A 25,149-nucleotide genomic window follows, 5' to 3' on the forward strand; every position below is an offset into this window, starting at 1 on the left:
GGGGACACAGGGCTGCCCAGGGACCCCCGGTGTGCACAGAGCCACCCGCGGGGGCCACCGCTCCCCAGCACCCACGAAGCATCGTGCCTCAGTTTCCCCACGCGGGTGCGCAGCACCACGTGCTGCCCGTGGTGTGGCGAGGATGCGAAGGCGGGTGTCGGTGCCGTGTCCCCAAGAACTGCGGGGTGCAATGGGGACACTGGGACGCCAGCACCCTGACCCTGCCCCGGATGCCAACACCCAGCGAGCTGGCAGCGATTTCCCAACCGACACGTGAGGCCGAGCCACCAACCCCCCCGGGAGTGACAGCCACCGAGGAGAAGGGACAGTCCCCAAGGAGCCAGGACGGTCCCCGAGGAGCCTCGCTGGGGAGTTGGGAAGGTGAGGGCAGGGCTGCGGGCTCAGAGTGGGGTCAGGGAGGGGGGACACGGGGCTCAGGGTGTCCCCCTGTTTGCAGCCATTGCCTGTCCCCCCCTCCAGGGCTTGCACAACCCTCGGGTGACGATCAGCCCAGCGCCATGATGCCACCGGGCCAGATCCTGTCCCCGCTGCTGCTGCTGCTGCTGGTGCCGTGCCCCGCCGCGCCGTGCTCCCCCCACCCCAACGCCACCCGTTTCGTCTGCACCGAGCCCACCCTGAGCACCTTCCCCTCGGGGCTGCCCCCCACCACCCTGGCCATCTCGGTGGAGTTCACGGCTCTGGCCGCCATGGTCCCCACCGCGCTGGCCGGGCTGCCGCGCCTGCAGGAGCTCCATCTCTCCTCCAACCGCCTGGCCGCCCTCCCCGAAACCCTCCTGCGCCCCGTCCCCACCCTGCGCGTCCTCGACCTGACCAACAACCTCCTGGCCACCCTCCCCGCTGACATTTTCGCCACCACCCGCCACCTCCAGCACTTGGTGCTGCGGGAGAACCGGCTGCGGGCGCTGAAACCCGCCTGGTTCCGGCACCTTCCCCGGCTCCTCTGGCTCGACCTGGGTGACAACGCGTTGACCGAGGTGCCACCAGAGGTTTTCCATCCATTGGGGTCCCTCCGTAGCCTGGATTTGTCCCACAACAGCCTGGTGTCCCTGGCGCCGGGCGTGCTGGCGGGGCTGCGGGCGCTGGAGCGGCTCGACCTGGAGGGGAACAGGTTGGGGACACTGTCCCCCGCCACCTTCGCGCCCACGCCCACCCTGCGCCTCCTCTTCCTCCAGGACAACCAGCTGCAGGCACTGCCCGCTGGCATCTTCGTCCCCTTGCGCAACCTCAGTGTCCTCGACCTGGCACGGAACCGGCTGCGGGTGCTGGAGCTGCCCCCCCAGCCCCCCGGCCCCGCGTTGGACCTCGACATCTCGGGGAACCCCTGGGACTGTGGGTGCCAGCTGGTGGCCCTGCTGCGGCGGGTGACACCGCGTCTCACTGCCGCCCGGGACACCGTCTGTGCCAGCCCCCCGCGGCACCGGGGACAGGAGGTGGCCACTGTCGTCCAGGCTGGGGACACCGGCTGTGAGCCCAGGGGGGACATGCAACACCTGCCAGACCCCAAGACAAGGGGTCTGGTGTCACCCTAGGTGACTCTGTGTGTCACCTCCCTCCCTGCCACTCTGTCCCCAGACGAGACAAGTTGTCCTGGGGAAACTGAGGCAGGGAGCGCAGGAGTGCAGCCGTCCCCATCCCAATGGCCCCTGTCCCCATCCTGCGACACCCATCCCAGTGGCGTCCAGCTCCTTCTCACCCAGCTCAGGCTGTCCCATGTCCCTGTCCCCAACCTACCTGGCACATGTCCCTGTCCCCACCCAGCAAGAGCACATTAAACACGGTCACTTGGTGCCACCGCACACACACTCCTGTGTGTCATCCTGTGAAGTCTCCGGGGATAAGGCAATGACGGGCACCATGTCCCCCACCTATGCCTGTCCCGTACTAGCTGTGTCCCATGCCCATCCAGACTGGCCTGGTCCCCAACAGGGCCACCACCCTCTGGCATTGCTCACCGCTGGGTGACACTTCTGTCCCCTGACCTGAGCACCCACAGGGACTGGAGGGGACCTAGGACCCTGTTCAGACTCTGCTTGGCTTGGGGACACCTGGCTTGGGGACATTTGGTATGGAATGCTGGACATGGGGACACCTTCTGTTGGGTCACTTGGTATGGGGACACCTGGGGTGGGGACATGTCATGGAGATGCTTGGCTTGGGGACACTTGGCATGAGGACACAGGGCAAGGGGACACTTGGTATGGAGATGCTTGGCATGGGGACATCTGGCATAGGAACATTTGGAATGGGGTCACTTTCTAAGGGGACACACGACTTGGGGACACTTGGTATGGAGGTGCTTGGCATGGGGACACCTGGCAAGGAGACACTTGGTATGGGGACGCACATCAAGGGGACACTTGGTATGAAGATGCCTGGTATGGGGACACATGTCAACGGGATACTTGGTTTGGAGATGTTTGGCAAGGGGACACCTGGCAAGGGGACACCTGGCAAGGGGACACCTGCTATTGGGTCCTTGGTATGGGGACACGTGGCAAGAGGACACCTGGGGTGGGGACACTTGGCATGGGGCGGTGGCTCGGAGCCCCTGGCCGCCCCCTGGGGACAGGTTGTCCCCTCCGGTGTCCCCGGAGCCCCCGGGGCAGGATCGGGCCCCCCCGCGGCCCCACGTGGGAGCTCTCACGTGGCGACACCTCCTAAACCCCGCCCTCCCGGGCCCGCCCCCCACTTCTAATTGGTGGCGGCGCCTCCTTCCCCTTCGCTGATTGGCTCCCGCCGCCAACTATGAATTCGGCGCTGGGCGGGGGTCGGGGATCGCGACCGGGGATCGCGGTCACGACCGGGGGTCGCGGTCACGACCGGGGGTCGCGACAGACCCCCCCCCCCACTCCCGTAAGTACCGCCCGCGGGACTGCGCGGGAGCTGAAGGGTGGAATGCGGGCTCGGGGGCGTTCGGGGGCTCCCGGGGGGGAGGTCCGGGGGTTCCCGGGGGTTTCGGGGGCGGGTCCGGGGGCTCCCGGTGGGGGTCCGGGGGTTCCCGGGGGTTTCGGGGGCGGGTCCGGGGGCTGCCGGGGGCGGTGCGGGGGTCCCCAGGGTGGGGTCCGGGGGTTCCAGGGGCGGGTCCGGGGTTTCCCGGGGGTGTCCGGGGATTCCGGGGGCGGGTCCGGGGGCTCCCCGGGAGTCCCCGACTCCGGCCCCGCGGGGCCCGCGGGGGCTCCGGGGGCTGGGGGGGACAGAGCCCACTCGGGCTGCTGAGAGCCCTGCGGGGGCCGCGGGGTCCCGGGCGTCCCCTGACGGTCTCGACCTCCGTTCTTCCGTGGGGGGTGCCCCGGAGCACCCCAGGGACCCCGAGGGGAACCCCCAGGGACATAAAGGGACCTGTTCCCCCCGGGGACCTGCCCCCCAGAGACCTAAGGGACCCCCCGCACGGACGCAAGGGGACCTGCTCCCCCCTGGGGACCTGCCCGCGAGGTCTCAAGGGGATCCCCCAAGGGGACCTGACCCCCCCCAGCCCCCTCCCAAGGCCCCCCCAGAAGTTGCCCCCCGCGACCCGGGGTGCAGCGAGACACCCCAAAGGGCAGAGCTGCTGCGGGAGGGTGAGAGGGGGCTGCTGGCTGCTCCGCTCCCTGCACGGGTCCCCGGGGCTGCCCCGGCCGAGGTGACGGTGACAAGTGGCACGTCCCCAGCACGGGCTTGTGAAAGGCGAATCCAGCCCGGCTTCCGGCTGAATCACCCGAAAACCCCTCCCTGGCCCCAAACTGGGATGGGGGGACCCAAAAGGGAATGGGGGGACCCCACCCCACCTCATCCTGGCGGGGCAGGTCAGTCCTGACCCCAGGCCCCCCATGACCCCCCACTTTGAGCAGCTCGGGGGCCTCCGGCTGCCTCCCACTCGTGTCATGAGTTGGTGGGTCTCAGCCCTCGGAGGGGTGTGCTGGGGGGCTCGGCCTCGCCGTGTCCTGCTCTCCTCGGTGCAGTGAGGGGGGGACATGGGGCTTGGCCACCCCGGGGGGGTCCCTGCTGGGCTCAGCCACTCACGACACCCCAACATCTTTATCTTCCAGCCGCTGCAGCCATGTCAGCCGAAAACACCACCAAGGATGGGCAGGAGCTGAAAGTAGGGGTGCAAGGAAGGTTGGGGGGGGGGGGGGCTTGGGGCATCACTGGGGGCTCCGGCTCACTGTCATCCCCCCCGGCAGAACGTGGTGACACGGGTGGCCAGCCTGGCCCTGGTGAGCTGCGCCTGCGGCGCCGTGTCCACGGCGTACGCCTCCACCAAGGAGAGCCACCCCTACGTCAAGTCCGTCTGCGACGCCGCCGAAAAGGGGGTGAAGACGCTGACGGCGGCGGCGGTGAGCGGGGCCCAGCCCATCCTCACCAAGCTGGAGCCGCAGAGTGAGTGGGGTCTGGGGGGGCAGCACCCCAGGGGTCTTGGGGTGCGCAAAAAACTGGCCCTGGTAGAGCTTTTGCAAGGCAGCGGGAGAGGAATGATCTGCTTTTGTGTCTCTAGTTTATGTGGTCAATAAATAAGCATGTACAAGGAGAAGCTGAGGGGCAGCACCCTGTGAATTTTGGGGTGCCGGAAAACTGACCTTAGCAGAGCTCTTGCGAGGCAGCGGGGTAGGAAGAAGCTGTTTTCTCACCTCTGGTTTTCACCATCAACAAATAAACCTGTGAAGGGGTGGAGAAGCTGGGGGGAGCAGCACCCCATGAGTTTTGGGGTGCCCCAAAACCTGGCCCTAGCAGAGCTCTTGCAAGGCAGCAGGATATCAAGAAACATCTATTTTCACATCTCTAGTTTCCACCGCCAACGAATACGCCTGCAAAGGGCTGGATAAGCTGGAGGAGAAGCTGCCCATCCTGCAGCAGCCCACGGAGAAGGTAACGTCTCCTCTGGGGGACACAGCGGGGGGGTCCAGCCCTGTGTGAGGTGCTGGGACAAAGCGTCCCTGTGCTGTCCCCTCCCAGGTGGTGGCAGGGACCAGGGAGCTGGTGTCATCCACAGTGAGCGGCGCGGTGGGGCTGGCACGGGGCGGCGTGGAGAGGACGCGCTCGGCGCTGAGCAGCGGGGTGAGCACCGTGGTGGGTTCCCGCGTGGGCCGGCTGCTGGCCACGGGGATGGACGCGGTGCTGGGCAAGTCGGAGGAGCTGGTGGAGCGATACCTGCCCGGGACAGACGAGCAGCCAGGTGAGTGCCGACTGCGCCGTGCCGCAAACTGCCTCCCAAATTTGGGGATGCCAAGCCCCTCCTGGTGCCCCCACCCTGTTGCTCAGCCCCGTTGCCCCTGTGTAGCCCCCCAGGTCGATGCCTGGGCAGCTCCGCAGTGTCAGGGCATCTCTGAGCCCCACGTGGTGTCTGGGGCCACCACGGCACCGCGCAGGGGACAGTCCCCACCCGTCAGGGACCCAAAGCCGGGGAATGTGATGGGTGAACTCTCACCTGGAAACCAGAAAGCAAATATAGCCCAGTGCCGCCTCTCTGGGTATTTATAGCTCGGCACGGGGTGGCAGTGGGCAGAGCTGGCCCTGTGTCACAGCAGAGGTGACCGGAGAGGCCACCTGACGTTTTGGTGACACTTCCACATGACCCGGTGGCCAAGCATCCTGGATCCTTGTCCCTGTGATGGGGTGCGGCACTCGGGGGGCACATCCCAGCGGGATGCTCCAGTGCCGGATGGTCCAGCCCCACAGTTCTCGCCCCACAGCGGTGACAGCGGGTGTTGAGGTGGCCTCGCGGGAGCGGCAGAGACGGCGGCAGAGCTGCTTTGTCCGGGTGGGCTCGCTGTCGGCCAAGCTGCAGCACCGAGCCCTGCAGCGCTCGCTGGCTGAGCTGCAGCGGGCACGGCACAGCGCCCAGCGGGTCCTGGCCCAGCTGCACCGCATCTTCGAGCTGGTAAGGATGCGGTGGGGACCGTGCCAGCCCCCCGTTCCAGCCCGGCACCCCCCCGGTGTGCTCCCACCTCCTTGTCCCTTTCCCCAGATCGAGCAGGGGCGGCAGAGCTTGGACGGGCCCCTGTACGGCACCCAGCGGCATCTCCACCGCATGTGGCTGGAGTGGAGCCAGCAGGACGCTGTGCCCATGGAGGAGAGAGAGGTACGGGGTGGGACTTCCCTAGGGGGACACCAAGGTATGGGATGGGGGTGGCTGTGCCCATGGAGGACACCAAGGTACGGGTTGGGATACTGTACCCATGGAGGACATCAAGGTACAGGGTGGGGTACCATCCCATAGAGGACATCAAGGTATGGGGTTGGGGGACCATCTCATGGAGGACATCAAGGTATGGGGTTGGGGAACCATCCCATGGAGGACATCAAGATATGGGATTGGGGGACCATCCCATGGAGGACATCGAGGTACAGCATAGGGGACCATCCCATGGAGGACATCAAGGTACAGGGTAGGGGACCATCCCATGGAGGACATCAAGGTATGGGGTGGGATACTGTACCCATGGAGGACATCAAGGTATGGGGTTGGGCGATCATCCCATGGAGGACACCAAGGTACAGGGTTCCAAGCTGGGCCGGGCAGGGGGACCATCGCTACCCAGGGCCACCGCTGCCCGCTGGCTGCCTTGCAGGTGGAGGCGCGGACGCTGGCCATGCTGCGCGGGCTCCTGCGCCAGCTCCACGCCGCCTGCACCCGCCTGGCCGCCAGCGCCCGCAGGTTCCCCGGCAGCATGCAGGAGACGGCAGGACACGTGCGGCACGGCATGGAGGGCGTGCAGGCTTCCCTCTCCCGCGTCCACTCCATCCGCGACCTGTCGGATTTGGTGCTGGAGCAGAGCCGGGAGACGGTGATGCGGGCGCAGTTGAGCATCGACGAGCTGCTGGAGCACATGGGGCAACACGCACCCCTGCCCTGGCTGGTGGGACCCTTCGCCCCCGCCCTGGTGGAGTATCCGGAGGATGCCCCCATCGAGATGGCCAAGTGGGAGGGTTGCATCACGGTGGGGGGGACGCACCACGTGCCCTCTCCCCCACGGCCCTGCAGCCAGCGCTGAGCCCCCCTGTGCCACCAAACTGGGGGAGCACCCACCCAGCCACGGCGGTGAACCCCATCCCTGCCAGGGACGAGGCGAGCATGGACTCGGTGACCCAGCGTGGGACCCCTGATGCTGCAAGACAGGGACTTGTTTGGGGAGGGAGGGGATGGTGGCACAAGGAGGACACAGCCCTGCCCGTCTGGGGGTCCCCACGGTGTCCCCAAGCCTGGAGAGTTGATTTCTTGTCTTAGTGGCTTCAAAGCACTTTAAAGAAGAATTAAATTACTTTTTAGGCCTTAAAATGACTCCGAGCCTGCGGCACCAGCTGTGACGGAGCCGCCACGTCATGCTGGGCTGACGGGGGGTTGGCAGAGCTGGGGGGGACCCCGCGGGGAGGGTTTCGCTGTTGGGGTGTCAGGGTGGGGGCAGCAGGACGGGCGCCAGCGGGGTGCTGGGATGGGGGGTGCGGGGGTGGCTGGACTGTGAACCGCGGCCGTGTGGCATTGAACTTCGTCCTGGTTGTCACCGCGGCGGGGCTGGGGCTGGGACACCCCCACACTGCAAGTGCAGCGTGGCCACGGCGCCCAGTCCCCCGGGACTGCCCGTCCTGCTGGGACCAGTCTGACCTCCGCTGGGCAAGGTGCTGGGAGCACTGGGAGCCCCGTGCTGGGGGATCCCCCTGAGGGGAGAGGGGATTTGGGGGAGTCAGGGTGAGGGTGGAGGGGGTCGGTGCAGCCTCGCGTGGGGAATCCGGTGCTGGGAGAGTGAAATCGGGTCCCGGGAGGGCCAGTGACACCCGATCACAAGGGATCCAGTCCCGGAGAGGGGTCGGTGCAGCCCGGTCCTGAGGAATCCGGTGCCGGGGGGGTCGGTGCAGCCCGGTCCCAATGGGGAATCTGGTCCCGGGGGTTCCCTGTCCCGGGGCGGATCGGTACAGCCCGGCCCGGGGGGGCGGTTGGTGAATCCCGTTCGCGGGGGACACCCGCTCCTGTGGGGATCGGCTCCGTCCGGTCCCGGGGAACTGGGGCCCGGGGGGGGGGGATCCTGTCCCGGGGGTGGGCGTGTCGGTGCAGCCCGGACCGGAGGATCAGACCCCGAGGAGCTCGGTGTCGGTGTAACCGGGTCCCGGGAGCTCCGGTCGCGGGGCGGCCGGTGCAGCCTGGCCCGGGGGGTCCCGGGAAGGGTCGCTGCAACCCCGGGCGGGGGGTTCCTGGCCCCGGGAGGGGTCGCTGCGGCCCCGGGGGGGTCCCGGGAGGGGTCGCTGCAGCCCCGGGCGGGGGGTCCCGGTCCCGGGAGGGGTCGCTGCTGCCCCGGGGAGGGTCCCGGGAGGGGTCGCTGCGGCCCCGGGGGGGCGGTTCTCGGTCCCGGGAGGGGTCGCTGCAGCCCCGGGCCGCTCCGCTCCCGGCCGGTCGGTGCTCCCGGACCGCCCCGGGCCGGCCCCGGTGGGGCGGGGCGGGTCACATGCGCTCGGGGCCGGGCTCCGGGGCTACAAAGGGCGGCGGGGAGGGAGGGGACCCAGCGCAGAGCGCGGCTTGGCTTCCGGAGGTGAGTTCGGTCCCGGCCCCTGCGACCCCCTTGTTCTGGGGAGCCCCAGCTTGGTGGGGGCTGATCCGCGCTGGGTTGGGGGGTTCTGACCCCACTCACGGCTCCGTTCCCCCCCAGCCCCGCCATGGCCACCAGCGAGCCCGGGGCGGCGCAGCCCAAGGCTGAAGATCAGCAGGTCAGCGGGGACAAGGGTTTTGGGGTGGGGGGGGTCCAGGCGGTCCCTGCTTTGGGACAAGACTCTGCGCTATTATCCCGCCCTTGGGTGCGCTTGGGGAGTCCTCGGTGTACCCCAAACCTCAGGGCTTTGGGGACACGTAGTGCCCCTTCATCCCCTATGAGATTTGGGCATCCATCACCCCCACGCACACACTGACCCCCTTCTCGCCCCCCCAGAGCATCGGGACGCGGGTGGCCAGCCTGCCCCTGGTCAGCTCTGCCTACGGGATGGTGTCCACGGCGTACGCCTCCACCAAGGAGAGCCACCCCTACGTCAAGTCCGTCTGCGACGCCGCCGAAAAGGGGGTGAAGACGCTGACGGCGGCGGCGGTGAGCGGGGCCCAGCCCATCCTCACCAAGCTGGAGCCGCAGAGTGAGTGGGGTCTGGGGGGGCAGCACCCCAGGGGTCTTGGGGTGCGCCAAAAACTGGCCCTGGTAGAGCTTTTGCAAGGCAGCAGGAGAGGAATGATCTGCTTTTGTGTCTCTAGTTTATGTGGTCAATAAATAAGCATGTAAAAGGGCTGGAGAGGCTGAGGGGAGGCAGCACCCTGTGAATTTTGGGGTGCTGGAAAACTGACCTTAGCAGAGCTCTTGCGAGGCAGCGGGGTAGGAAGAAGCTGTTTTCTCACCTCTGGTTTTCACCATCAACAAATAAACCTGTGAAGGGGTGGAGAAGCTGGGGGGAGCAGCACCCCATGAGTTTTGGGGTGCCCCAAAACCTGGCCCTAGCAGAGCTCTTGCAAGGCAGCAGGATATCAAGAAACATCTATTTTCACATCTCTAGTTTCCACCGCCAACGAATACGCCTGCAAAGGGCTGGATAAGCTGGAGGAGAAGCTGCCCATCCTGCAGCAGCCCACGGAGAAGGTAACGGGGTGGCGTGGAGGGGGCAAACACACTTGATGTCCCCCCTGCAGTGCTACTTAACAGAGGCTTGTCCACCCCTTAACCAGCTCATCTCGGATACCAAGCAGCTGGTGACATCCACAGTGACAGGGGCCAAGGATGTCCTGACCAGCACGGTGGCTGGAGCCAAGGACGCGGTGACCAGCCGGGTGACGGGTGTGATGGACATGACCAAAGGGGCCGTGCAGGGCAGCGTGGAGCTCACCAAGTCGGCCGTGAGCAGCGGCGTCAACACCGTTATGGGCTCCACCGTGGGCCAGATGGTGGTGAGCGGGGTGGGCTCCATGCTGGAGAAGTCGGAGGAGCTGGTGGACCATTACCTGCCCATGACAGATGAGGAGCTGGGTAAGGAGCTGGTCACAACCCCCTGGAGATGTGCCGTGGCCTGGGGGGTGTGGGTAGAGCCCGGGCAGGGTGATGTTGGTTCTCCATGGGGTTGGTGGTGGTGGGGGCCACCTCAGCAGCTCCCTCTCCCCCAGCCAAGCTGGCCACAGCTGTCGAGGGCTTCGAACCCGAGCAGCAGAAGCAGCAGCAGAGCTACTTCGTGCGCTTGGGCTCCCTCTCGACCAAGCTGCGGAACCGAGCCCTCCAGCACTCGCTGGGCAAGCTGCAGAGCGCCCGCCGCAGCAGCCAGGACGTGCTGGCCCAGCTCCAGTGCACCCTCGACCTGGTAGGACCCATCCCATGTGTCCCATGCCACCCATGGCGCTGGCAGAGCACCCACACCGCGTTTCGTCTCTCCTCGCAGGTGGAGCAGCTCAAGCAGGGCATGGACCAGAAGCTGCAGGGAGGGCAGGAGAAGCTGCAGCAGATGTGGCTGGAGTGGAGCAAGAAGCAACCAGGCAGTGACAAGGTGCCACCAGAGGTAGGTGGAAGGGCAGGGGGGGGGTCCCCAGGGCCACCTGGTGTGTCCCCCCCGCCCCTTATCGCCTTGTCCCCCCGCAGCCGGTGGAGTCGGGGACGCTGGCCATGCTGCAGGGCTTGACGCAGCAGCTCCAGAGCTCCTGCCAGCCCTTGGTGTCCAGTCTCCAGGGTCTCCCCGCCAGCATCCAGGACATGGCGGGGCAGGTCCGGAACAACGTGGAGGAGCTGCGGGCGGCCCTGGGCTCTGCCACCTCCCTGCAGGACGTGACGGGCAGTGCCCTGGCCCAAGCGCGTGCCCGGGCCACCAAAGCTCGGCAGCTGATGGATGAGCTGGTGGAGCACGTGGCCCACAACACCCCCCTGACCTGGCTCGTGGGACCCTTTACCCCCTCGGGCCAGCACCTGGTGGACCTGGAGATGAAGTAGCACCCTCTGGGGTGGGGTGATGTTGGTCCCCCCCCACCCCAAGCCTAGTTAGGAGCAAGTACTAACCCCTGCCTGGCCCACCTTGCCCATAACCATAGTGCCTGCCTGTACGGGGACCTCCTGCCGGCCCCACGTGCAGCTCTGTCCCTTGTCACCTGTGCCAGGGACATGCAGTGATGTGCCTTGGTCCTCCCCAAGTGCCTGTGGGGTCACCTCTAACCGCTGGCTGGATCCCCCCATCCCGTCCTTGGTGCCTTTGAGCCCCTGCTCTTGTAGGGTTGGGGGTGGCTCATGAGCAATAAACTCTGGTTAGTTTTGCACTGGACTGAGGCTTCTTCTGGGGGCGGGGGGGGCACACAGGGTGGTAACAGGGGTGTCATGGCTGAGCCCCCTCCACCCCCCCGAAGGGGTTTGAGGGATGATGTCACAGAGGCCGCGGCTTCTGATGGAATGACTGGAGGGGACAGCGGGTGCTGAGCCCCCAGGACACCGGCCTCTTCCCCCCACCCCCCAGCAGAGCCCATGGCTGAGGGTGAGTAAAGGGGGGGGGCTCTGGAGGAACAACCCCCCCCCTAAGGCCAAGGGACCCCCATGTCCTGGGGTGGGAGGACAAGAGCAGGAGGTGACACCCGGGCTGTCCTGGGAGCAGCATCTCCGGGGCACAGACAGGCTCATTCTGGGGGGGCTCAGGCACAAGCTGTCCCAGCAGCAGGGTCTGATGGTGGGGGCAGGAGCTTCTCACCCCCCCAGGAGTGAGGGTCAGCACCCCACACCCCCCAGTCCATCTGGTGGCACCCTGCTCTGTGCCCCCCAGACCAGAGTGTCACCCACGCCACGGGTGACGATGGCCCTGGGGCTCCACTCTCGTGATGGAGGGGCCGAGCAGGACCCCAGGGCCCCCCCAGCACGGCTCACCCTGCACAGCCTCCCCCCACGGGCATGGCTTGTCCCAGAGATGGCACTGGGGCTCCGTGGCCCCCTGCACCCCAGTGTCAGCGCTGTGCCCCCCCCTTCCCGCAGGCAGAGCCGCCCAGGACCCCGCGGATGAGGCCACCGTGCAGCCCCCCCAGCAGGTACCCTGTCCCCAGGGGCTGTGACACTGCCTGGGGTCCCACAGGTCCCTGAAGGGGACCAAGTGCCGGGGGGGGGTATCTGACCACAGCCCCCCCTGCACCCCAGGCTGCCGCAGGCTCTGCCCCCCCGAGGGGCCCCCCCAGGCAGCCGGGGCTCCCTGAGGACACCGGGGCCAGCGACCCCTCGGTTGTGAGCACCATCGTCTGTGCTGTGCTGGGCCCCCGGGGGGTCCGGATCGTCTTCCACAGCGTGCAGCGGGCGCTGGACACGTCCCAGAGGTGGCTGAACCGGCACCTGAGCGAGAGGCAGGCGGGTAAGAGACCCTGGGGTGCTGCTGGGGGTCCCCATGTCCCCTTTGTCCTGGGGTGCTGCTGGGGGTCCCCACGTCCCCTTCCTCTCAGGGTGCTGCTGGGCATCCTTGTGTCCGCTTCACCCCGGGATTCTGCTGGGTGTCCCCACGTCCCTTTTGCTTTGGGGTGCTGCTGGGCATCCCCATGTCCCCTTCATCTCAAGGTGCTGCTGGGCATCGCCATGTCCCTTTTGCTCTGGGATGTTGCTGGATGTCCCCTTTGCCCAGGACGCTGTTGGGGGCCAGCACCCCACCTCCAGCCCCTCTCCCCGCATTGTGGAGGGGCCAGATTGGCCTTGGCCGGAGGTCTCCGGCTCAACCGCCTCCTTCCCCTCTGCTCCCTCACAGATGACGCCAGGAGACGAGTGGTGGCCATAACACAGCAGCTCTGGCCACGGCCACCAGACATCCGCCCCCAGCTCGCCCGGCTCCAGCGCGTCCTCGGCCTGGTGAGAGCCGCTCGTTCGCGATGCTGGGGGGTGCCGGGGATCCCCGTCGTGCCCAGAACCCCCATCCCCATGGTGCCGTTCCTCCCGCAGACCAACTCGGCGCAGGAAGGTGGCGGCCCGGAGGTGTACAGGACCATGGTGACGGTGCGGGGACAGGTGGCGGCTGCGGGTTGGATGCTGGTGCAGCAGCTGTGGGACGTCTCGGCCAGGCTGTGGGACGTCTCGGAGAACCTGCGGGCTCGGGCCGAGAGGCTGCGGCTGCCGCTGAACAAGGCAGCACAGAGAGCCCGGCGCAGCGTGGCCGAGCTCCGTAACATCTTTGTCCAGGTCGGGTCCCTGGAGGAGCTGCTGGTGGTCGTGGTGACCCGGGGAGAGGAGGTGGTGACCCAGGCCTGGCAGGCGCTGGGGGTGTTCCTGCTCCAGCACCCGGCACTGGGGTGGCTGCAGGACGCTGCTGGGACAGCGAGACAAGATGCCACCAATGCTGCTGGGACATGGAGACGAGACACCGCCGAGGCTGCTGGGACAGTGGCACCGGACACCACCAAGTCTGCGGAGATGGTGGCACTAGGCAGCACCAAATCTGCTGAGATGGTGACACCGGACACCACCAGTTCTGCTGAGACGGTGACACCGGACACCACCAGTTCTGCTGAGACAGTGACACCAGACAGCACCAAATCTGCAGAGATGGTGGTACCAGACACGACCAGTTCTGCTGGGACGGTGGCACCAGACACCACCGAGGCTGCCGAGATGGTGACACAGGACAGCACCGAGGCTGCCGAAACGGTGACACCAGACAGCACCGAGGCTGCTGAGACACCAGACGCTCCCGCCCCAGACCCCCAACCATAAGGGTGCCCCCAGTTTAACCAGCCATGCGAGGATCTGAAACCCTATGGTGTCCTCGGTGCCACCAACACGGCTGTGGCCTCGGTGCCACCAACAAGGCTCTGCTCATGCTGATGTCTGTGTCCTGGTGTTATTCTGTCCCCCGGTGCTGCAACAGCCAAAGGCAAGAGGGGAATTTATGGGGGGGATGATACAAGCCCCTTGCTGGGGCAGCACAGGGCTTAACTGGCCCCTCCTGAGCTGTGGTGACATGTCCCAGTGTCCCCATTTCCCCAGCACAGGGGCTGGGTTGTCCCCTCCTCTCTTACATGTCCCCAACCCAAGGATGGGGCTGAGCCCCCAGCCCTGCACTGGCCCCCCATGTCCCCCCGATCTTCCCCATTTCTCCTCCCGCTTCCCGGTAATTGGGTAAAAGGCGCATGGGGCTTTTTATATTCATTTCTTTCTTTTTTTAGGTTTTATTTGGGTTTTGTTTACGGAGAATGAAATCGGCCCTGGAAAAAAAAAATAATCACCCTCTCCCCAAGGGCAGAGTTACAGCAAGAGCAGCCTCAGAGTGGGGTGGGGGGGTCCCCCCGCTGCCCTGGCACAAACGAGGACGCAGCAGCTGCTTGAGCTGGGAACATCTTTTATTTTACATGTACAAAAGCTTCAGATCTTTCGCAAAAGAGCAGACAGACAGACGGACGAAGATGCTGCCCAGCACAAGGCAGGATGCTGCCACAGTTCAGTCCCTCCCTGGCTGGGATAGGAGAGAATACACCATTTTTATTCTGTTTTTTTAACCCAAAAGCTGCCTCCTCCCCTGGGGCAGAGGGACTTGGCTCCAGCAGCTGCCTCTGGCCAGAGTGATGATGATGATGGTGGGGAAGGGGGCTTGGAGAAGCCCCCATGTCCAAGGCAGAGCCAGGTTCAGCTGTCCCGCTCCCCTCACCAGGGACAGGAACACCCAGTGGTGCCTGGTCCTGGCTTGTGGGGACCCATGGGGACATTTTCCAGTCCCAGGCTGGGCTGGGGGGGCTCCTGCCCTCCCCTCGTCACAGTCAGCGATGCCTCAAGAAACAAGACACTAGGGCTCCTCGTGGTTTTTTTTTTTTTCATTAAAAAACCCTTTATATTCATTTCATGTCGGTTGAAATCACAAGAAATTTTGTGGGAGGGAAAAACAAAACAAACAAACAAACAAAAAGGAACAAAAATTAAAAACAAAAAAAAAAAATAAAGAGGGGACAAACACAGAGAACCAGCACAGCCCCCCCGTGGCCAGTGCTTTGGCAGGGCAGGGGGCACAGGACAAGATCTAGGACATCAGCTACTGTGTGACTTAGTGAAGTAACTCAAGCAGAGGCTGCTCTGCCATTGCAGCCCCTCTTCTTCCTCCTCCCCCTCCTCCTCCTCAGCTCTCCTCAGTGTCATCCGCAGCTTCTGCCTCCCCGCGCCCGGCTCGCTCAGCCTTGGGATAGTCCTGCGTGCTGTGGGGGAAAGCAGAGGTTTGCTCAGCCGGTGTCCGTCCCTCTGCCTCCCAGGCTCCTGCCCGAGCTGGGAAAAACCCAAACACCCCCTGAAATCCTCCAAAAATCATCCATATGCGAGCCCAGCAGGGACATGAATCAGTTCCTGGGGAACTCCCGCTCCGTGCACTCACTTGTTGTGGGTCTCCTCAGCCGATGCCTGCGGTTCTCCAGCTCCCAGCCCTTGGCTTTTGTCCTTCTCCTCCGTGCCCTCCGCTTTTTGGGACAAGGATTCACCATTCACAGGACCTGATAAGTCTAAAAGGGAAGAGAGAGGCTCAGACACCCCATCCCCATGGGGGACATTGTCCATCCCGATCCCCGAGGGGCTGCGCAAGCCCAGGACCCACGGGCACGGGTTGTCCCCATCCAGGCAGGGGACACCCAGCCAAGCACGAGGGGACCCCAGGCCTGGCCTGACCCCAATTGCTATGAAAAGGGCCCCAAAGACTCCAAACCCCCCACCCAGAGCGGATTTTCCCCATCAGCTCCTCCAGGAAGGCTCTTGTAGCATCGCCAGGATGTCCCCGGGCCGGGACGCGGCTGCCAGGGTGGAAGATCCCGCTCACCAGCAGCTGCCAAGAGCCAGAGCCGGCGGCCCAGGGCGGCTCCGCATTCCTGCAGCTACCCAGGGCAGCGCTCAGGCTGGCAGAGGAGCCGCTGGCCCGAAAACCAGTCCCAAGGCTCCCAAATTCTGGGTGGGGTTTGCCCTCTGCTCCCAGTGCCGCCAGCGCTCCCCATCCTGGCCTTTCCCCCTCCTGGCACCGTAAAACAGGACTGGATGTGACACGTGGGGCTGACAATCCCCGCTGCCGCCAAGGCCAAGAGCCTGTTCGCATCCCCAGGGGATGTGCTGTGTCCCTGTTTGTCCCCAGGGAACAGCCCTGGGACACACAGGGAACGTTACCCGCATTAGTCTCCTCTTCCCCCTTCTCATTCCGTGTCTCCCCTCCCGTCAGCTTCTCCTGGCCCTTCTCCGCCTCCCCCTTGTCCTTCTCCGTTCCAGCTTTGTTGGCTTTCTGGATCGCCTCCAGCTTTGGTCCCAGGACACGCGACTTCAACCGGGTGTAGACCTCAGCAGCTTTCTCCATCACGTCCTTGTTTGCTTTATAGCGACGGATCTGCGCCAGAAAGAGGGAGGAGGGACTGTCTGACGGCCGGGGGGGCCCGCGCAGGCTCCTCGCTCCCTGGAGCAGGGACTCAGCCCTCTGCCCTACCTTCTTCAGCGTCGCCACCACGTCGGTGTGCTTCTGGAGGATGTGAGAGGTGACCTGGAGTGTGCCCAGCTCCTCGAGCGCATTCAGGCACCGCTTGATGTCCTGCAAGGGTGACAACGAGATCAGCAGCTGCGTGTAAGTCTCCCCGTGGGCACCCGGGGCAGCACGGTGTGGAGCACAGTCCCCTAATGCCACCCAGCACCCTGAAAGGGAATCACAGAATTGTAGATCCAGAATAGTTCAGGTTGAAGGGACCTTCCCAGCTCCCCCAGTGCCCCCCCTGCCATGAGCAGGGACATCTGCACCAGCTCAGGTTGCTCAGAGCCCCGTCCAGCCTGGCCTGGGATGTCTCCAGGGATGGTTCATCCACCACCTCTCTGGCCAGCCTGGGACAGGCTCTCACCACCCTCACGGGCAACAATTTCTTCTTCGTGTGTAGATGAGGACACAGGGACCTCCCAGGCCAGGCCAAGGCTCTCAGAACTCACCGGATTATCCACCTTCAGCGCAAACTTGATCTCGCTGTGAAGTTTCTGAAGTTTCTCTTCCACTGTGGGTTCTGGAGCAACAAGAAAGACAGGTTGAGACACCAGGTCACCAAAGGAGCACGGCCCAGAGCCTTGGACCTCTCCCCCAGCAAGGGTTTGGTTTCCTCCTGCATCTCCAAGGTCAAGCAGAGCCCCAGGGACCTCTCTGGAGAGGGCTGGGATGTGCTAAGATGGGGAGGGATGCAGGAAACTCACTGTCTCTGCACACCCTGTTAATATTTCCCAACATGATACTGGGACCACAGCAGTGCTGGGAAGGGCCCCAGTACAACCACACTAATCCCAGTGGGGAAAATCCCTTCCCTGGGATGGGGGAACCAACCCTGGTCCCCTTCTCTCTCTCTGTGATGGCAAGCAACGGCTTTCTCACCCTTTTTCTTCTCCATCCTCCTTTCGGGGATGGGCTCAGATTTCTTCCGGCCTCGTTCCACTTTCACAGGTCTGCGGGAGGAAAAGGAAAGAGGTAAAACCATTATGGTTCAGGTGAGGGTAACAAGAAGGGTGACAGCGCCTGTCGGCACGTCGCCCCGGCACAATTGAGGCAGCAGAGTCCCACTGCGCTCCATCCACACTCCCCGGGACTGCAGAGAGACAGAGCCCCAATGCAACATCCCAAGGACCTGCCCCTGCAAGATGGAACACACCAGGATGTCCCTCAACACCTCCTCCAGCCCCTCCAGGAGGGGGGGAACCGCCCGGCCCCCCCAGGCGCTGCTGGCCCAGGAGAGCCCCACGGGAGCCCCATCCCCACCCCAGCGTGGCAGCTGGAATGGCCCTGTCCCCAGAGGAAGGGAAGCACCGATGTGGGGAGGGGAGATGCTGACTTGTTGCGTGGTTTCTCCTCTGCTCGGCCCCTCTTCTCCTTTTGATTTGGTTTCCTTGACAACTCCGAGGGCTGCTTCTTCGCAGGCTTCTTTACCTTGGAGGAGAGAACAATGCAGGCAAGAGCAGCAGAGCCCTCCCCAGTGCGGGAGGGTGATGGTGCCACAATCTGGCAATGTGAGCAGCCGGCACCCATCACACCACTCCCGCGGGTCCCTCTGAGTGCAGGGGCATCCCCTGCACAGGATAAAAAAGGAATCATAGGATCATTTCAGTTGGAAAGGACCCTCAAGATCAAGAGTCCAACCATAACCCACCCCTGGCACTGCCCCATGTCCCTGAGAACCTCATCTCCGTCTGTCCAGCCCCTCCAGGGATGGTGACTCCAGCACTGCCCTGGGCAGCCTGTTCCAATGCCCCACAGCCCTTTGGGGAAGAAATTGTTCCCCAGATCCAACCTCAACCTCCCCTGGCACAGCTTGAGGCCGTTTCCTCTGGTCCTGGCGCTTGTTCCTGGGGAGCAGAGCCCGACCCCCCCTGGCTCCAAGCTCCTTTCAGGCAGGTCAGAGATCAGAAGGTCTCCCCTCAGCTCCTGTTCTCCAGCTGAACCCCCAGCTCCCTCAGCCGCTCCCATCACACTTGTGCTCCAGCCCCTTCCCCAGCTCCGCTCCCTTCTCTCAACTCGCTCCAGCACCTCAAGGCCTTTCTTGGCGTGAGGGGCCCATAACTGACCCCAGGATTTGAGTCTGGCTGATGCTACCTCTGGCTCCAGGAAGGAGAGGGAACAAATCAAATGACCATGGAGCAAGGGACAGAACCGTGGGGATGCGAGACCCATGGCTGGATGGGGCGTCCCAGACCAGGGAGAGCCCTGGCATGGAAGTGCCTATGGACACAAACCTTCCCAGTGCTTGTGGGCCACCCCAGACCGAGACAGCAGGTCCCTGTCACTCCTGGAGGTCCCCGACGTGGCAGGGAGGTGACACGCTGCCTGTCCGTCCCCAGCTCCCCGCGGCGCTGCACTCACCTCTTTCTCCAGCTCCAGTTCAGAGTCCGAGGAGGACGCAGCCTTGGCCCGGCCTTTCCGGCCCTTTTTGGCCACTTCATCCTCCGCGCTGCTGTCCGAGTCTGAGCGCACCTCCTCGCCCTTCTCTGCCTTCTCCTTCCTCTTCTCCTTCTCCTCCTTCTCCTGCTCCCGCAGCCGACGGATCTCTTCCTCCTGCTCCCTCTTCCTCTTCTCCTCCAGCTCTCGCCTTCGTTCTTCATCTCGTCTCTTCCACTCGCTGATGCGATCCACGTCGCTATCACTGTCACTGCCAAGGACAGAGCACGCTCGGACCCCTCATGCGGAAGGGAGGTGGGTGACATCCTCCTCAGCCCAGCTCCACGGGTGACAACGTCCCAGCTGATCTCACCTGTCACTGCTGGAGCTGGTGGGGACACGCTCGGGCTTTGGTTTCCTGCCCCGGGGCTTGGGAGGAGGTTTCTCAGCTGCAAGACAACGGGGAGATGTTCAGCAGGAGCCCTGGGTGTCCCTGGTGTTAAAACAGCCCCAAATCAGGGGGGCAGAAGGCTGTTGGACGGTGGCCATGACAGAAGGGGACCCCAGGAGCCCCCAACCTCACATGCTCTCCAGCCCCCCGAGGAAGACAGCGGTAGTGCAAGAAGCTTCCTCGGCCTCACCTGGCTTCCTGCCCCGTGGAGGCTTCTTCACAGACACGTCCGAGTCCGAATCGGAGTTGGAATCCGACTTGGTCATGTCCACAGTCGTGTTTCTCATTTCCAAATCCGAGTCCACTTTGGAGTCCGAGTCTGAGCCGGATTCCACTTTCTGCAGGTAGAGAGTGAGCAGGGTTGGACCGGGAGGGCGGCAGTGGCTCAGCAGCGTGCCCAAAACCACAGCAACGTGCCCAAAACCACAGCAATGTGCCCCAAAACTCAGCAGCATGAGGCACAACCACGTCAGAGGCACCAGCGAGGTCCCTCCTGGTGCTCTGAATCTACACCCAGCCCAGTGCACAGACCCCAGACTCCTCCCCAGCTTCCCTCCTTACCTTCTTCTTCCTCCCCACTGCCAGCATCCTCCGGGGAGCCCTGGCCACCGGCTTCTTCTCAGGAGTGAAGTCCTGGAGGAAAACACAGGTAGGAAGATGAAGGAAGAGTCTCACAACGGTTTCAGAACCGGTCAGGTTCCCTCAAGCTGTTGCCCGCCCAGATGGTGATGCCACCATCCTCCGCACAAGCGTTTCCCCAAACCCTCTCACCTGGTCGCTGTTTTTTTCTGACTCGGAAGACGTTTCCGAGTTCTCCTCTTCTGACGGGGAGGGGCTGCCCTGATCCAGGTCACTGGAGGATTTCCGAGGCCGTTTTGTCACCGGCATCTGATATCCAAGAAGTGACAATGTGAGAGAACCTATTGCAACAGGTCCTGCTCCAAAGTCTGTCACCATTTCTTATCAGCCCCTTTTAAGTCCAGAAAGGCTGCAATAAGGTCTCCCCGGAGCTTCTCTTCTCCAGCTGAACACCCCAACTCTCTCAGCTTGTCCCACAGCAGAGCTGTTCCAGAACCAGATCATTTCTGTGGCTCCTCTGGCCCCTCTCCAGCAGCGTCTCCCTGACCAGGACACCCTCCCGTCCCCACCTCAGCCCCTACACTCACTTTCATAGTCAGCGATTTCCGCTTCATCCCGCTGTGGTCGCTGCCTTGATCCGAGTCCTCATCACTCTCCATTTTCTCCATGGCGACTGCACCCATCGCAGCATCTTCCTCATCGTCACCCGCATCGCTTCCCCCCATCGGGTCATTCTCGGGAACGTCGCTGTCCGAGGAGCTCGTGGGCTAAAGACGGCAGAGACGAGAGTCGTGTTATTGTGTGTTATTGCCCTGAGGAGGCTGTGGTGCATCGGGGGGAGAGGAGAAGGGGCGCAGCGGGGTGAGGAGCGATGGATGGCAGAGATGTGGGTGCAGGAGCACAGCGCAGCCCCTCCACGGCACAGAACCCCTCAGTATTGCTCTGGGGCAGGGGGACAACGTCCCCAGCCCTTCAGCAAGGACATTCAATCAATGACCCCCTTCTAATTCCTCTGCCCCTTGCCCCGAGACCACCAGCAACGCCTTCTCCCTCTGGATCCCCCAGCTCGGCTTCCCCCGCCTCGCTCCCCGTCCCCAAATCCTCGCGCTCTGCCACAGACCCCTGGAGCAGCCGAGACCCGACGGCCCGATAGCGCCAGACACGTTGGGTGCTTCGGTTCAGCCTCCTCGGTGCCAGGGAGCCGCCGTTCTCTGCTCAGCTGATCACCAGCCCTCGACGTGGTTCAGGTCTCTTCCTCCTCAGGTGGCTTCGCCCCACGGAAAATGTCCACACGAGAAGTCCAGCACGGCAGCCACGGCTCTTCCCAGTTGGGATCCCCACTGTCCTGCTCGCTCACTCCCACGTAGGGAAGGTCTCCTGGCTTTCCACGAGGTTCCTCACGCAAGGACATTGCACCCAAGGGGTTTCCTGGCGCTGGGAATCTTCCAATGCTGGCAAGTCTCTCCTTGTCCTTGACCGTTCCTGGCAACTCACTTCATTTAGGTCTCAAAACCAAAAAGGATCTCAACTTCAGGCTGTTCTTCTGCTCCTCCAGGTATTTTGGCCACAAGATGCAGTTGGTGTTGGTGAGCCCGCAGCCTTGCCGGGGCCATTGGTGTCACCTCGGTCCCTTGATCACAGCAGATCCTTCACCAACAGGTTTTCTGGGAGCCCACCGGGAGGCCCTGGGCAACGCAGGTGCTGCTCCCTCACCAGCACCAACCTCCCACCCAACAAGCTCAAGTTCTCCAGGTTTTCAAGCATCTCCATTATCTCTCCTAACTCTATGTCTGCGGTTTTGGGTCCAACCATCTCCCACAGCCACTCAAACCGCATCCTCTCCCCTGCGCTGGCAGCGGGGGCTCATTCCCCACGCCTGCCCCCCTTCTGAAACACCTTGTCTCGGCAGCTCATCTTAAAAACCTTCCTCTGCCTCTTCAGACCAACCGCCTACAGAGCTGCCCTGGATGTCCTCTTTGAAGATTGCTCTACAACAAATTGTATCACACTATTATGGTTACGAAATACCCACACAAGCCACTTTGACAGCAAAGAGCCGTCTCCCAGCCTGCTCAAGGAGCAGCTTTTGGGTCAGGACCTTGGAAACAGATGAAGAATGGGACTGCCGAACCATCCCAAGTGCAGGTGTGGGAGCTTGGGATGAGCAAACCTCAAGATCTCGCTCTGATAACAAAACCCTCTGTGGTTTTGGGCAAGCGGCACAAAGCACATCCCCGATTCCACCTCGAAGACGGGGCGAAAGCATCTTCCTCCAGAGGAGGAGGAGGAGGAGGAGGTGGGCTGACTCCCTCGGGAAGGGAGAGGGCAAGGCAGGGAAGCTACTTCAACCCCGAGAGAGCTGAGCTGGAAGCACGTAGACACCAGAGCAACGGGAAGCAGAAAAAAAGAGAGCGATCGGGAGGAAAGGAGAGCGGGAGGCAGCCCACGGCCTCGCTGCCCCCGCGCGGGCCCGCACTCACCCCTGGGGCACTGTAACTGGCGTGAGGGTTGTTCTGGATTTCCCACAATCCCTCGTTGAAGCCTTTTCTCTTGTTTGGTTTCCCATATTTGTCTTTATATTTTTCATAAGGGAAGAGATCTTTAGGGCCCAAGAAGGCGCTGGAGAGAAACAAAGCAGAGGTGAGGCCGGAGCGGAGGCAGCGGGACAAAGTCCGGAGAGGAGAGCGAGGCAGCGCTTACGTCTCGTGGGTGCCGAAGAAGAAGATGGGGTACTTGTTCGGTGGGGGTTTCACGGCGCCATCCGCGATGTCATCGATCTGAAAGGAAACCCAAAGCAGGAGGTGGTCAGAGAGAGCGGCTGGAGCACGTCCTCCGCAAGGCACGTCAAGCCCCCGGCTAGCGGTGTCGGCAACCTGCACCCGCTTGGAGGCAAGCACGGCAAGAAAGCACCCGGCCGGGGACGTCGCTACGCATGGGAGTCCCGCTGCGGCATCTGGATCTCTAGAAGAGTAACAGAAGGGATCCAGCACGGGGGCTCTGCGGGCAGAGCTCGGCGCAAGGTCGTCTCTCTCAACGCCCAGGGAAACGCGGGCCTTGCGCTACTCCCCAGAGATCCATTGCACCGGCCGCCCCGGTGAGGGGGACGCCCGAGGGAAGCCCCCTCCAGCCCGGGGTTGGGGGGCGATTGCTCCTGAGGGTCCTTCCAGGTTGGAGACCGGCCGCAGGAGCAGCCCCCGCTGCCAGCGGGATGCGTGGAGGGGTCACCCCGTCTTCTTCCCTGCACCCGTCCGGCTGCTCCACGTGGTCGGGCGGGAGCCTCGGGGTGCGCAGGGGGTGCCCCACGTGCTGGGGAGGTCTTCGGGTCGGGGGAGGAAGCGTTCCCCAAAAGAGCAAGCGAGCTAAAAGCAGGAGGGGCTGCAGACGCCGGCAGTGCAAGGGCTCTCCTGGAAGGAGCGAGTCCTGTCGGCGCCAGGCCAGCCGTGACAGCGTAGGGACGGCGTCCCAGATCTCCTGGTGTGGTGTGGCCAAGCGACAGCATCTCTGGCACCCGGAGCCTCCCCGGTACCCGCCGGCCCCGATCCCACACGGTTTCCACCTGCCAGTCTCTCGCTATTGCACACCTTCAGCCAACAAACCTGCCGATGGGGACCACCGCGGAGCCCCTGTCTGAGCCCCCGAGCTCCCCTCGGGAGCTCGTCCGACACCGGCCCCCACTCCGCCCGCGCCTCAGGTGTCACCGCGGCACAACGCTGTCACCCAGCCGGCAGGACCCTGTGTCCCCTGCCACACGCGCTCCATCCGCGCCCCCCAAATGGCACCAGCACCCTCCGATCCTGCACTCCACGAGCCCTCAGCGCAGCCCCCGTGCACGTCACATCCAGGCGCTGTCCCCAGCCCCTAGCTCTGTCCCCACCCAGTGCTGGGTGACATCCAGGCTGGGAAGGGGAATGGGGGGGTGTCTGCAGGGACAGGGTCCTGCTGGGCTGGGGGGGATGAGGATGAGGAGGGAGGGTGAAGGGCAGGCGGTGGCTGTGGGGGACACCCGATCTCTCTGTTGGTGCAGATGCCAGCACGGGACCCCCAGTCTGGGGATCTCCTCCCAGTAGAGGTGCCAGCATGGGACCCCAAATTCCAGTCTGGGGACCCGCATCCCAGTCTGGGTTCGTCCGTCGTGACACAGGTGCCACCACGGCACCCCCCCCGTCCCGGGATCACACCCCAATTCCAGTTTGGGTGCTGGTGTGGGATGTACCATCCCGGTGCGGGACCTCATCCCAGAACGGGACCTCAAATTCCAGTCTGGGACCCCCATCCCAGCAGGTGCCTGTACAGGATCCCTGTGCCAGTACCGGGCCCTCATCCCAGTACAGGTGCGGACGTGGTTTCCCATTCCATTACAGGATTCCCGTACTGGGTCCCCATCCCAGCCTGGGTGCTGGAATGGGACACCCCATCCCGGTAGCGGGTCCCCATCCCGGTACAGGTGCCGGTACCAGAGCTCCCGCCCCAGTACGGGATGTCCCACTCTGGTGTGGGTGCTGGGATGGGACTCTCCACACCAGTACAGGGGCTGCTGCAGATCCCTCATCTCAGGACAGACACCGGGGTGGGTCCCGTGTCCCAGTTTGGGACACCCCGAGGCGGTACAGGGTCCCATCCCGGTGTGGGACCCCCCGTCCCGGTGTGGGATGCTCCATGCCAGGACCAGAACGGTGCCGTTATGGGATCTCCATCCCAGTTGGGGTGCTGGTGCAAGTCCCTCGGGCCAATACCGGCCCCATCCCGGGGCAGGTGCTGGTACCGGGTCCCCATCCCGGTACCGGACACCCCATCCCGGTACCGGGTCCCCATCCCGGTGCAGGTACCGTTATGGCACGTCCATCCCGCTACGGGCTCCCCACCCCGGGACAGGAGGCGGTGCGTGTCCCCAGCTCGGTACCGCCCCCCAGCCCGGTACCAGCCCCCAGCCCGGTACGGGATCTCCGGTACGGCCCGGGCCGCCACCCCCCGGCCCGATGCGTCCACCCCCCTCCCAGGTGCGTTCCCAAGCCGGCGCGGTCCCGCGGTCTCACCCGGGCCGGCCAGTGCGGGTAGCCCTTCATCTTGGCGAAGACGAGGTCTCCGGGTTTGAAGCTGTGCGGCATGGCGGCCGCGGGCGGGGCGGCGGCGGAGGCCCAGGCCGCGGGCAGCACCGGGCAGCGGGGCGGGAACGGCCCGGCCTGCAGGATGTCCCGCCCCCGCTCGAGGCGCCAGCTCCCGTTGGGTCGGCGCCGCGTCGCTCCGCTGTCTCGTCCAATGGGAACGAGGCGAGGGCACGCCGAGATAACGGGATTGGGCCGCGCCGCCAGTGGCGCCGAAGCGGG

General features: G+C 64.2%; 5 protein-coding genes across 8 annotated transcripts; 4 read left to right on the forward strand and 1 right to left on the reverse strand.

The window, feature by feature from the left end:
* Positions 1 to 32: 32 nt before the first annotated feature.
* LRG1 (leucine rich alpha-2-glycoprotein 1) lies at positions 33 to 1,807 on the forward strand. 2 transcript variants are annotated; one of them, XM_065652833.1, is made up of 2 exons: positions 33 to 381; positions 481 to 1,807. In XM_065652833.1, exons 1-2 carry the CDS (start codon positions 231 to 233, stop codon positions 1,548 to 1,550), a joined length of 1,221 nt encoding a protein of 406 aa, XP_065508905.1. In that variant the 5' UTR covers positions 33 to 230; the 3' UTR covers positions 1,551 to 1,807. The 2 variants fall into 2 exon arrangements, with proteins under 2 accessions (XP_065508905.1, XP_065508906.1); XM_065652834.1 differs by having other exon boundaries at positions 298 to 381; positions 458 to 1,807.
* A 979-nt stretch (positions 1,808 to 2,786) lies between these two features.
* On the forward strand, positions 2,787 to 7,273 carry LOC135998928 (perilipin-3-like). Its single transcript, XM_065652246.1, has 8 exons — positions 2,787 to 2,874; positions 4,047 to 4,099; positions 4,182 to 4,377; positions 4,781 to 4,863; positions 4,951 to 5,170; positions 5,688 to 5,875; positions 5,963 to 6,076; positions 6,567 to 7,273. The coding sequence occupies exons 2-8, from the start codon at positions 4,058 to 4,060 to the stop codon at positions 6,987 to 6,989; spliced, it is 1,266 nt and encodes a 421-aa protein (XP_065508318.1). The 5' UTR covers positions 2,787 to 2,874; positions 4,047 to 4,057; the 3' UTR covers positions 6,990 to 7,273.
* A 1,211-nt stretch (positions 7,274 to 8,484) lies between these two features.
* On the forward strand, positions 8,485 to 11,251 carry LOC135998929 (perilipin-3-like). Its single transcript, XM_065652247.1, has 8 exons — positions 8,485 to 8,516; positions 8,634 to 8,691; positions 8,910 to 9,105; positions 9,517 to 9,599; positions 9,686 to 9,983; positions 10,118 to 10,308; positions 10,387 to 10,503; positions 10,584 to 11,251. Exons 2-8 carry the CDS (start codon positions 8,641 to 8,643, stop codon positions 10,926 to 10,928), a joined length of 1,281 nt encoding a protein of 426 aa, XP_065508319.1. The 5' UTR covers positions 8,485 to 8,516; positions 8,634 to 8,640; the 3' UTR covers positions 10,929 to 11,251.
* Positions 11,252 to 11,603: 352 nt separating this feature from the next.
* On the forward strand, positions 11,604 to 13,748 carry LOC135999206 (uncharacterized). Its single transcript, XM_065652762.1, has 4 exons — positions 11,604 to 12,001; positions 12,108 to 12,315; positions 12,700 to 12,800; positions 12,891 to 13,748. The coding sequence occupies exons 1-4, from the start codon at positions 11,798 to 11,800 to the stop codon at positions 13,656 to 13,658; spliced, it is 1,281 nt and encodes a 426-aa protein (XP_065508834.1). The 5' UTR covers positions 11,604 to 11,797; the 3' UTR covers positions 13,659 to 13,748.
* A 515-nt stretch (positions 13,749 to 14,263) lies between these two features.
* On the reverse strand, positions 14,264 to 24,992 carry HDGFL2 (HDGF like 2). Of its 3 annotated transcripts, none has more exons than XM_065652751.1 (16): positions 24,859 to 24,992; positions 22,526 to 22,602; positions 22,306 to 22,444; positions 20,413 to 20,592; positions 20,018 to 20,134; positions 19,808 to 19,879; positions 19,437 to 19,584; positions 19,169 to 19,244; positions 18,781 to 19,066; positions 17,756 to 17,844; positions 17,302 to 17,372; positions 16,872 to 16,942; positions 16,384 to 16,485; positions 16,074 to 16,287; positions 15,301 to 15,424; positions 14,264 to 15,127 (listed from the first exon to the last, which is right to left on the reverse strand). In XM_065652751.1, exons 1-16 carry the CDS (start codon positions 24,928 to 24,930, stop codon positions 15,052 to 15,054), a joined length of 1,914 nt encoding a protein of 637 aa, XP_065508823.1. In that variant the 5' UTR covers positions 24,931 to 24,992; the 3' UTR covers positions 14,264 to 15,051. The 3 variants fall into 3 exon arrangements, with proteins under 3 accessions (XP_065508823.1, XP_065508822.1, XP_065508824.1); XM_065652750.1 differs by having other exon boundaries at positions 17,756 to 17,850; XM_065652752.1 differs by lacking the exons at positions 22,306 to 22,444; positions 22,526 to 22,602 and having other exon boundaries at positions 17,756 to 17,850.
* Between the last annotated feature and the right edge of the window lie 157 nt (positions 24,993 to 25,149).

Source organism: Caloenas nicobarica, chromosome 27 (assembly GCF_036013445.1).
Source record: "Caloenas nicobarica isolate bCalNic1 chromosome 27, bCalNic1.hap1, whole genome shotgun sequence".
NCBI lineage: Eukaryota > Metazoa > Chordata > Aves > Columbiformes > Columbidae > Caloenas > Caloenas nicobarica.